Source organism: Tupaia chinensis, unplaced genomic scaffold (genome assembly GCF_000334495.1).
Source record: "Tupaia chinensis unplaced genomic scaffold, TupChi_1.0 Scaffold146687_1, whole genome shotgun sequence".
NCBI classification, from domain to species: Eukaryota; Metazoa; Chordata; class Mammalia; order Scandentia; family Tupaiidae; genus Tupaia; species Tupaia belangeri.
In genome coordinates this window covers 3,552,179-3,564,611 of record NW_006206544.1, presented here as the reverse complement: position 1 = coordinate 3,564,611, position 12,433 = coordinate 3,552,179, and the positions used below count along the sequence as shown (strand labels likewise).

Genomic DNA, 12,433 nt, shown 5'->3' with positions numbered 1-12,433 from the left:
AAGTCCTTCTATATAATATATTTCTCAACTGGTTTAAAACAGCTAAAGATTCTTTCTGTTGCTTATAGTTTCAAGTTCTCAATCCTTGTTTTCGGCTTCAGCTTGCTGGTCCGGAGGCCACACGCCCGCCCCGGAGAGACAGCTGAACACCGGGCAGAGCCCCAGGTGGGGGGGCTGCCTCCCGCCGCCGCCCCGCTCGGCGTGGGTCCCGGGGGTGGCGGGGGCCCGCAACCGGGCCAGGTGGGCCAGCCCAGAGGTTTTTGATGCGAGGATAGGAGCTGGCAGGTATGGGAGGAAAGAGGCCATGAGGTTCAACTTCTTCATCATTTTTCTTGACAGGGAGTGAAGTGAGAGTTAGAAACCAAGCCTGGGTGTGGGCACATGGAGACAAATTTAGGCAGCTTTAAGTTGCATTGCGATTGAGAGAATACGGGAGAGAAATATCAAGCCACAAGTGTGGGAAAAGAAAGAAATCTACTGGATCCCAGTCAGAAGACACTTCTCCCCATCCCCAACTTACTCTCCAATGATGGTTAAGAATGGGGTAAAAAATATCCTATATACACACTCTTGAATTTTAAGATATTCTTGAATGTCATGCTATGGTACTATTTATGAAATTAGAGTGGAATTGATAAAGTACTTTGGTGCTCATTGCAAATATGTGTTTGTATGAGCTACACGACATATATTATGACATACCTATATGTCAAAGTTTAGAAAAAAATGTATGTATAAAGATTCCAGAACTTGAGATATTGTCTTAAACTACCTAATTGTAGGAAGAAAACTTATACCTTAAAGATAATATAATATTGTAATGAGGAAGACACGTATGCCACAAACTTTAAGTTGCATTGCGATTGAGAGAATACGGGAGAGAAATATCAAGCCACAAGTGTGGGAAAAGAAAGAAATCTACTGGATCCCAGTCAGAAGACACTTCTCCCCATCCCCAACTTACTCTCCAATGATGGTTAAGAATGGGGTAAAAAATATCCTATATACACACTCTTGAATTTTAAGATATTCTTGAATGTCATGCTATGGTACTATTTATGAAATTAGAGTGGAATTGATAAAGTACTTTGGTGCTCATTGCAAATATGTGTTTGTATGAGCTACACGACATATATTATGACATACCTATATGTCAAAGTTTAGAAAAAAATGTATGTATAAAGATTCCAGAACTTGAGATATTGTCTTAAACTACCTAATTGTAGGAAGAAAACTTATACCTTAAAGATAATATAATATTGTAATGAGGAAGACACGTATGCCACAAAGGCCCAGGCTTTCCTACACACACACACACACGAGACAGTCTTACTGAGTATATTTGAATAAATTGTATGTGTGTGTGTGTGCTGATTGCAAACACATTATGTTTATTAATTAGTCTTTCAGGTAAACCAAACTGAGGGCAATTTACTTTAAAAAATCTAGTGCATATTTTTGTATTATATAAAGAAAATTGTGGTCAGATTTCACATATTAAATTTAGTTTCTTACTTACTAGTCAGAGAATTTTAAATCTTGAAGGTGATGGAGTTCCTAAAATCACAGTAATCATATATATTTTGCTAGCAGATAGGTCCTCACATGTCACATAGCTTTTTCTTTTATCAGAACCAAAAATAAGATAGCAGCCTATCTTTACGAGAATATCAGCTCACGTTTTATCTGGTATGTGAAAAATGTTAAGGGATGAATATGTGTGGTTCTTAATTTCATAGATGACAATGTCAAGCGTTATTGTCCTTCCTGGCTGACAGACAACATGCTGTGAGTACAATGGATTTGTGGGGGTTCACACTGGAGAGAAATGGCCTCCATGTAAATTCAGCAGATCTGGACTTTAGGGATTAGGTAAATGTCCCAATGATGAAGGGGCTGGTATTCACAACCAAACCATCAATCGGTCATTGTGCTTCAGGCAGCTGAGTTACTGAGCATATTCTGATCTTAACTGCATGTACCAGCTGGTCCTGAACACTGCGGCTGTTGTTACTTACATCCCATTTGTGACTCCCTAGTGTTGCCCATTCAAGGACATCAACTACAGGGTAAATTTTGTGTTCTTGATGATGTAATCTTTTGTTTGGTACCCATTAAGGATATTGTAAAGAAAATGGATGAATATATTTGGTTTTTCAAATGCAATAAGGACTTTTATTCCCATGCTCAGAAGTTAGGCAATTGAATTTATTATTTCTCTCAGCAAGGGTGTAGTCTTAATCTAAATATATCATTTTAATCCTTTAAGTTTATTCTAGTCACAAAGCAAACAAAAATCTTCTTGCCATGTAATAAAAGTTACACTCCTTATGTGATTACTGTGTTAAATCTTACAAATCGAGCATTATTGTCATTTTCATTTTATAAGTAATTTAACTAAGACTCAAAAGTTTGGTTAATTTGTCTAAGGTCATGGAGCTATTACTAGAAGACTGATTTTTTTCTTAACTGAGATTATTAAACTCTGAAGACTGAACATTTTCCAGTTTATATTGACTATATGGAATTTTCCAAGAATCTAACTGGTCTCAAACATAAAACAATTGGTTAACTTTAATATGGTGAAATTTTTAGAAGTAACTGTTATGATAATTAGAATCTGGGAAAAAAGACTAAATGGGATACTTTAACCCTCAAAAATTTTTTAATTCCATAATATTTTATTACTATATGTGTTATTGAAATGGCAGTATATTCACTTTTACTTAAGCCTGCCTTCATACTTCATCATCCAGTAATGTTTGAATTCACTATGTTAAAGGTATTTTGTGCATTTCACATGAAGCAGTGAATGGACAGATGTTCCATTTTAGAAGAGTGTCCTAGGGAATCAGCAGTTAGTGTAATGGCTATGTCCCTGGACTCCCACGTAGTCAACCACGGTTTGCATCCCGGACCCGGTGGCTTAAAACTCATGTCGGGTGCGTGTGCATGCGTGCCCAAGATCCCGAGAGGAGAATGGAGGAGAAGGGATTGCGGCGTGACCATCCCCCCAGGGGGTGATTTCTCACTTTCTGTCTCTATGTCTCTGTCTGGTGAGCGCATGCGCCCTATAGCAAAAACCTCTCCAAAAAAAAAAAAAAAAAAAGAGTGTGTTAGTGGGGGGGGGCAGATAAATATATGCAAAGCATTTTCAAAAAGTTTATGGAAAGTACATATTATGATAAAGCTATACATGGATTTAAAATTTTTCTGTACCATAGTAAAGTCATTTTTTAATTCTACTTTTCTGTGAGTTTTTTTTTTTTTTTGAGAAGTTTTTGCTATAGGGTGCAAGCGTTCTCCAGAAAAAGAGACAGAGAGACAGAAAGCGAGAAATCACCCCCCAGGGGGGATGGCCATGCTGCAATCCCTTCTACTCCATTCTCCTCTCGGGATCTTGGGCACGCACGCATACATGCCCGGCGAAAGTTTAAGCTGCTGGGTCCGGACCTGAACCACGGTCAACTACCTGGGAGTTCAGTGACATAGCCATTACACTAACTGCTGATCCCCTCTGAGTTTTTGGAGTCCTTTCTTATGTTTACACGTAGAGAATATGATTTAGAATAATTGCAAGTGCTGTGAAGAAAATGTTCCTTGCCCTCTGAACTTTGCATTTTCTTTTCATTCTTTTATTCAGTAAGTGTAGTCTGTATCATGTGTCCTTTATGCCTCTTGTGTAATTATCATCCTTCAGATATAATCTTAGAGGCTTCCTCTTGGAAATACCTAGTGCAGCCTCTGAGGTATAGCAGGTGCTTACCAAACATTTGTGTGTTTTTGTTTTTATAATACTATTGTTTTATAAAATAGGAAAATGGCTTCTCAACTTACACAAAAGGTGCATGTTTATTACAAGTGAGTCAATATATATTACAGAATAATGTGGGCAGGCATTGTAATCATTTTTAGTAAAAGCAAATAAGCAAAACCTCTTTACACGCGTGTTAATTATGGTATATATTTGTATAAGCAAAAAGAAAAGTGTAAATAAGTCTACATCAAGCTATTCACAGGGAACAAATGATCAGCTTTGGCTTACTGCATCTTAGTGCTAATAGATATTTGTGGATTGGATGAATAAAGACTGTTAGGAATAGCAAAAAGAGTTGGCTTGTAAGGTAGTGAGCATCAGCCCACTCTTGAGGACTGAGTGAACACCATTCTGCTTAAATCACACACCCTCCTGTTTGTATTGTGTTTAGCTACATTTGACATCTGGTTAACCTAGATGGTTTCATAAGTGAATTAAAAACCAAGAGAATATAGGTAATCAATGCCTGTCCTGCATCCAGCTTGTTTAATATATTAGGCCAAAATTTCCTTTTCTACAAACTAGGAATAATAGACTTTAAGGATAACACAATTAGACAGGTTAAAAGGCATCTATATTCTTTTTTTTTTTGAGAGATTTTCATTGTAGGGCACGTGCGCTCGCCAGACAGACAGAGACATAGAGACAGAAAGCGAGAAATCACCCCCCAGGGGGGATGGTCACGCTGCAATCCCTTCTCCTCCATTCTCCTCTCGGGATCTTGGGCACGCACGCACACGCGCCCGGCGTGAATTTTAAGCCACCGGGTCCAGGACACGAACCGCAGTCGACTATGTGGGAGTCCAGCGACATAGCCATTACGCTAACTGCTGGTTCCCAAGGCATCTATATTCTTAATAGTCTAAGGAGTTGCCAAGTTCAAGTGGAAGTGCTCTAATTGTTTTTGGGTATCAGGTCAACTGATTGTGCTCCAGAAAAATCTGTGCACAATAATGTACTACTATGATTCACCTTAAAGTTACATCTACAACTTTTGAAATTCTCTGCAGCCCTTGAAATTCAGTCACCTGCTCTCTACTATGGTTCTGAAGGGTAAGTGGGGATCTGATGGAGGAAAAGCCAAAACTCCAGCTATTCCTAATATAGATGCTTTGTTTTGATATTCTTGTTTTATTTTCTCAGAGGGTGCACATACTCACTGGAAGATAGGGCAGTAGGAGTCCCATCCCCAGTGGGACATGGTGATGCTAAAATCTTCAGTCCCTATTTCTCCATCACATCTAGATTTGGGGCATGCATGCACATGCACCTGGCATATTTCTCCAGCTGCTGGGGCTGGAATTCAAATCACACAGTCAGCCAGGTGGGATCCAACTCCCTTAACCCCTGGGCCATGGGGCTGGCTCTAGAAACTTTATGAGTTTGCATAGTGGCCAAACTATCTTTGAGCTCCTTATAAACCTTGCCTGGGTCATTAGGACAATTAAAAATCTACTCAGCATTCAAGAGAATTTTTCAGAATCTGGCCCAAACATGTGGACATTGGACAAGTAAGGGTTGAACTGTACGTGAAATAGCCTTAAGTGTTGAGGGAAAGGCAAACATTTTTCAGAGTCATATAGATTCTGTAGGAGACTTTGCACATGAACCACAATTAATACTTCCTACTCTTCCTAATAGCAAAGCATAGACGTAGCCTCACTCCTGTGATACCACAGTGGCCTCCTTTTTCCCGTCTTTAACTCCAACTTTCATTCACTCGTGGATACTCACTTTATGTCTATTGACCATTTTCTAGAGGTAAGATACCAGTGCTACACATTCACATCTCTTTTCTCAGCAGTGCCATCCCCAGAATCAATATAGTTTTCATAAAAAGCTTCACCTTGAGTCAATTTTTCCTATAAAATGAAGAAAATTATGGTTTCTAACTTGCAGGGTTGTTTTGAAGATTTAATGAGGTAATTAATGTAAAATGCTTAGAACATTGCCTTGAATGGTGATCATTATTTAAAGAGTAGCTATAACTAATGGGAGTAGTATTAATGTTACTCTGTCATTGTTCCACATTTATTTTGCCTTAATAAGGATGGACTATCTCACAAGCAGCCCAGGTTTCACTCTCTATTCCTGTGTACTAGTCATACAAGGAATTACTGAGTCACATCACTGGAAACCTGTAGTGTGGTATCTTTGACTTGCTACGGTGTGGACAGAGCCGTGTAAGAGAGACTTTTGCTACAGGACATGTGCACTCGCCACAGAAACAAAGCAAGAAGTCACCCTCCCCTCCCCAATCCCAGGGGGAATGGCCACTCTGCAATCTCTTCTCTTGGGATCTTGAAAACACACCTGGTGCGAGTTCTATTATTTTAATTTTTTATATACATTCAATCATTATTTAGCTTACAAAGTGAACATTTCTATATGTGAACATTTCTCCTCAGTCCAGTTGATCAAAGTATCTCCACCGATAACACCACACCTCCCTATCCCATCAATGCTCTGCCTCCGTATCCCTCCTCCAAATGTCCTTCCTTAGGTCCCGCTTCTCTACACACACCACTTCTGGCACTAACCTCCATCTTGTGTGTTTGTACAACCTTTGGTCAATCAGTTTCAGTCATAGAGTGCAGACACTCAGTAAATATTAAGCAGGGACAATTTTAAGCTGTTGGGTCCAGGTTAACTGCATGAGAGTCCAGCGACATAACCATTACGCCATCTACTGCTCCCCACAGAGCACTAACACATTCTCTCAGACTGGCGAAAGCATCCTTTCCTTTTTCTTCTCCCTTCCTGTTTTCCTCTCATACACACTTATGCTTCATAACAGAAACTACTAAGTTGTTTTGAGCACAAGCTTAGGATATATACCTAATTCTGTAGATAACAGGCTAAAATGGAAAAATTCAGCTCCTCACCCACCCCAAGAGTTTTGAAACTTGGGACAGAAAGGACTAGAACTAGACTAGAGAGAGGTCTTATATTACTCGTACTGTTTAAATATTCATACAGCCTCTCCTGGCAGCTAGAAGGGCTACAAAATTTACCCAGGAAAAAAAATAAAGATAATTACTGGATTTCATAGCATTCTAAAATGGCTGCTATGAACTAAAAAGTTATGTATTGATTTGGGTTTACTCTCTCGGGCAGATAGATTTTATATTTGAGAACAATAGTTAAGTTTTTATATATATCTGTAAGTGTTTTTCTGAGTCTATTATTAGTATCAGATACTGACTGATATTAATACTATAAAATCTAATTGTACCATCAATGCTATCTGTTCATTAGGCCAATGACTTGAAATAATATTTGACACATCCCACTTGAATTGAAAGATTTACTTTCCAGAGTAATACACAGTTAAAATTATGCAATTGAACTATGAAGTCAGTCAGATTGGGGAAGGGCCAAATAATTTTTGAGCATGGTCACTTACACATTGGAAATATTTCATTCAGTACATTCAATTGACACGATCTGTTCTTTATTAGCATATGTATAGATGCTAAGAATGTATATATTCTACAGTTTAGTTTTAGCTTTAGTTGACATGTTTCTCCATTGTAATCAAGATGTTTTGGTGTCATGATTTGGACTGATAAAATTTGTTAATTTTAGAATTCCAGATAACATTAAACTTTAGCACTGAATCTTAAATTTTTCATCAAAAGTAACATCTATTTGGTAGAAATTTTCTACATTTTATTTTTCTTAGCTATAACCACAGTTCTGGTTTTATCAACTATGTATTCTATCAGTACAACACCCAAAAAATGTGAACATTAGAAGTGCTTTATCGGTTTTTCCCTTTTAAAAATGTAGCTGAGATTGATGTAAAATGAAAATTCACAGAAAACAAATAGATGCATTAAAGGTAAAAAGAAACAAAGGTCACTTGGAATATTGTGTTCAGTGTTCTTAGATGAGTAATGAAGGTTACATTGGAGTTGTCCATTAGTAAGAAATTACCATTTCAGGTAAGTAAAATTAAATAACTGTTACATTTAAATTGTTTTCAGGAAACTTTCTTCCAAAATGTACAAACTATAACTAGTGATTTGAATTTTATGGGTGTGGGTGTGTAAAAATGTGTGTATGTGTTGGGCTAACTTCATGCCCTGGTAGTTAAGGCAGCTGTATCCCATGTGGCCAATCATGTGGTTGAAGTCCTGGTTGGCTTGAGAAACATTCTGGGTATGTGTGTATTCATGTCCAAAGGAGGAAGAGATGGAGAAGATTGCAATGTGACCATTCCCCATAGGGGTTGTATTTTCTCCTCTCTCTCTCTCTGGCAAGTACAAGCACCATTTTTTTTAACTTAAAGATTTAATAATTCATTTTATTTTATTTTGACCAGAGAGAGACAGAGAGAGAGAGAGAGAGAGAAAGTGAGAAAGCAAGCCACCAGGTCTGGGACTTGAACCACAGTCGGCCATTTGGGAGTGTCCAGCACCTTAACCGCACCACCTGCTGGTATCCAAGTACAAGCACCTTCTTGCAATTAAGTGTACATATACAAAATAATTGTGTGTCCATAAGGATACACCATTATTAAAGTCATTTTTTTTAATATTTCAGATGTACATTACCAACACAATCAAAGCCAAAGGAACCAGACTTGCTAAGCCAGTTCTGTGCTTGGGATTAATGTGTTTGGCCTTTCTCACTGGACTTAATAGAGTTGCTGAGTATCGGAATCATTGGTCAGATGTGATAGCAGGCTTTCTAGTTGGAATATCTATAGCAGTATTTCTGGTAAGTACATTTATTTAGATCTCATTGAGTTTTAATTAACTTGGATAACCACTTGTAAGAAAATGCAATTGAGAATTATTGGGATTGACCAAATGTGGCACGACAAATGATAATGTGCATTTTAAGTTAATAATTTCTTCCTCCTTCATTTGTTCTGCCTAAAGTCAGATTTGGGGATGTAAATTCTACAATTAAAAGTGAACAAAATATTTTCATATGAAATAGAATGGGGCTAAAATCACTCCATCCTTCCCAGATCGTTTTTAAGACTGGATTGTTTGGATATCATAAAAGTTTTCTCAGAAGGGTTTGTATCTTGGAATCTCTAGAACTTTCTCAAGTGTTCTATTGCCTCCCCACCATGCTCTTCACCAGCCCCACATAATGGCATACCCTACCTGGTAAAGCACGCTAGTGAAACAAGTTTCTTCACCTTAGTAAAAATTCAGGAAGAGTTTCTAAGACAATACCATCTCAAATCAAATTGTACCAAGTAACAAGCACATACAGGGACTTCCGATGAAGTAAGCATGCCATTCATACTCCTAACGCTTCCTAGGAATCTTTTCATATGTCTTGGTTGTTGGGAAACAGTTTAGTCTGGCTTTAAAATTCAGCAGGCCATTAGAAGAATGAATATATAATATTCTCACTTGGCTAAAAAAGATGTATAGATTAAAAATATTTTTGCTTTGACATTACAATTTAAGAATGTTTTTATCTTCATTTTGACTGCATTTAAATTGCTTCTCACTTAACTTTCCTTCTTTAGCCTGCTTTCACTAATAAATAACAAGTAAACAAAACCTTGGACTTTTTTTGGTTCAAGAATGATTTTATTTAGCTTTATTTATAATTATTTTCCAGTTCAATCAGAGAGAGAGAGAGAGGGAAAGTGAGAAAGCAAGTCTCCAAGTCCAGGACTTGAGCCACAGTCGATCATGTGGGAGTCCAGTGCCTTTAACTACGGTGCCACCTGCTGGACCTTTCTAATTAACACGTTTAGGCAACATGTATGAACTGGACATTTTTAATGGATGATTTCCTCTAGACTCCTGTGGTAAGATGGCAACTATGACCTCGTCTCTGCTCTACATCTTTTGTTTCTTTTCCTGATATCTCCTCCTCTAATTCCCAAGGTCCCTGGGACACTTTGGCCTCATCCTCTCTCCCCCAGAGATACGTACAGCTCATGGAATGACTCAACTTGGCAAAACATTTTCTTTGCTTTCACTCACCCCAGTTAAAAACTGATTAACATTGCAAAAGCAACAACAGGGACCAGCAGATGGCCTAACAGTTATGTTGCTGGACTTCCAATGGCCGACCACAGTTCAAGTTCCAGAGATCTAGAGGCTTGAAACTCAGAGTGGGGGACGGCAGGTGGCATGGTGGTTAAGGGCACTGGACTCCCATATGGCCAACTGTGTTTGAAGTCCGGGACCTGGTGGCTTGCTGTCTCACTTTCCCTCTTACTCTCTCACTCTGCCTCTCTCTGGTCAAATCAAAATAATAAAATTTAAAATAAAAGAAAAAAATGCATGTGTGCCCAAAATTCCAAGAGGAGAATGAAGGAGAAGAGATTGCAGCATGGCCATCCCCTCAGAAGTGATTTCTGTCTTTCCAACAAGTGCATGTGCTCTGTAGCAAAAATCACTCTCTCAAAAAAATTATATATACAACAAACATTTTACATAAATCCCAAGAAAATAATCATAGATAAGAGAGTATGCCAGTAGTCAAAATGTCAAAGCACTAACTCCATGAGTTCAGAACATTCTCCCTGGAATCACATCAGCCTTCCTGTTCATCTTCCTATGGTTGTTGCCCCCTTTCCTGAGCTTCTAGCAAATAATTTAGTGCCTTGCAAACCCCAGACCAGAACCCAGTCACCTGCCAGGCTGAGAATCATGTGGTAAATAATGAGCTGGACTATGAGCCTGCCTTGGGCTCCAGACCCTTTTATTTTACAATTCAGAACATTCCAAGATCACCTTTTAAACAGTCCCACACACCCAGAAAACTGACCTCATGGAGAGGTCATGTGAAAATACTAGGTCTTCAGTAAAATTATGATGCATTTTTCTAAACATTCCCGATGACCAAATAGTAGTTTAACAATATGACCAGACATGTATCTGTGTGTTCCCTCGGTCGTTTATGGGTGTGAATGCATACAGATGACAGGCACTGTGCAAAGAACTGGAGATGCCAGGAGGCTCAGATAAACATGCCTGTCTGGGGACTTAGTAGTGTGACCCCCAAAGGGGGCTCTGTCTGAGCAGTCAGATGCTCCCTTAAACATTCCCCCTCTTCTATTACAAAGTAAATATTTGAGTCCTTACTATAATTCCAGCCACTGTGCTTAGTGCTGGGAGCAAACACATGGAAAATACATAGTTCAATGTACTTTAAAAGGTTACAGTCTGGTGGGAAAAATAGATGCAGAGTTCTACAGAGGGTTAAATGTAATGATACAGGTCCTATACTTCAGAGTCAACTCTGCTGGGATTAGAGACAAGTCAGAAACGGGAGGTCATAACCTGAGAAGTTTGGAGAGCAGGTGGGTCTAAGCCTAACCTAGTGGCACAGTCAGAAGAAAACTGAACTGTAGTTCTGAAAGCCATGTGGGTCTGGATACCCAGTTTGGCCTGAAAACATACTCAGCATGTGCATGCATGCCCAAGATCCTGAAGTGCTGGAGGGCTGGGGAAAGGGGCTTGATCACAGCACAATTCCCTGTCGAGTGCTTCTCTCTCTCTCTTGCTCTTTCCCCCACCATGCAGTGTGCTATCATGGAAAAAGTCAAAACTAAATCTGGTAGGTTGAGCATAAGCCATGAAAACAAGGAACACAGTACACAAAGGGAATATGAGATACTTTATAAACAATAGTCCCTCCTTATTCCAAGTCAGCACACAGTAGAGAGAGCAGTTACTTAAGGCAAGTAGCCACGGGGAGGATGGAAAATGGCGATAAGATTCGTGCCTCTTCACTGTGTGAATGCAGACACCTCAGAATGTAACCAATCTAGTTACTTTTCTTATTCCTTCACTTTCATTTTTCTATATCGTTTTCGTGTTGCTGCGCACATCTCTGTCCTTTCCGAACTCAAATACCGCGTGGCCACAAGGTTACCCAGAATTGTTTGGAAGTCAGTTGGGAAACTGCCTCGTTCAACTCATGAAATTGTGTTAAGATTTGCTCAATTAAACCCCATTCAATTAAAAAAAAAATGTGCTTTCAAAATTCACTGGAAAGTAAAACTCCAGGTAAAAATATGAGACAGGTATACCAAACCAAGGAAGTAAGATGGTGCAAACTGAACTGCGGTGGTATAAATACCAGGAGGCATTTAGGAGGTGGAACAGTTTGGAGCCTAAGGGGACAGCAGAGGTGATGTGGATGAAGCAAGGGGAAGATCTACGAGGATTCTCAGGTTTGTCATTATTGTGAACAGTGACTCCAGCCCAGGTTTGCAAAACCCTGGGGTAGTTCCAATGATCTTGCACGTGTACATAATTCTAGAAGGATTCCAAATAAAATACTAACCTACTCCAAGGCTCTGTGTCTTGGTCAAGGAAAGAACACCTCTTAGTCCCAAGACTCATTCTCTTGGTTCATCCCACATTCAAGGAAAGAACACCTCTTAGTCCCAAGACTTCAAGCCTAACATTTGCCTTTGACTCATTCTCTTGGTTCGTCCCACACACCCAGTGAGTGCTTCAGCTAGTTCGAGATCATTTCCACTATAAAATGGTTCTTCCATGTTTTATTTCTTTGCTCTTCTGGCTACAACTTCAAAATCTAAAGATTATGGCTTTTCAATCCTATTATGTCTATAGGTTCCTAGCTGCCTCAGACCCCCCCCCCCCCCCCCTGCGCATCCTC

The 12,433-nt window shown here is 39.1% G+C and overlaps 1 protein-coding gene across 1 annotated transcript in view; it reads left to right on the top strand.

The window, feature by feature from the left end:
• PLPPR5 (phospholipid phosphatase related 5) overlaps window positions 1-12,433 on the top strand; it is a 126,430-nt gene that overhangs the window by 84,269 nt on the left and 29,728 nt on the right. Inside the window, exon 4 of the mRNA XM_027768500.1 lies at window positions 8,366-8,542. Within this exon, the coding sequence (XP_027624301.1) occupies window positions 8,366-8,542 (177 nt within the window). The remainder of the gene's footprint in view (window positions 1-8,365; window positions 8,543-12,433) is intronic.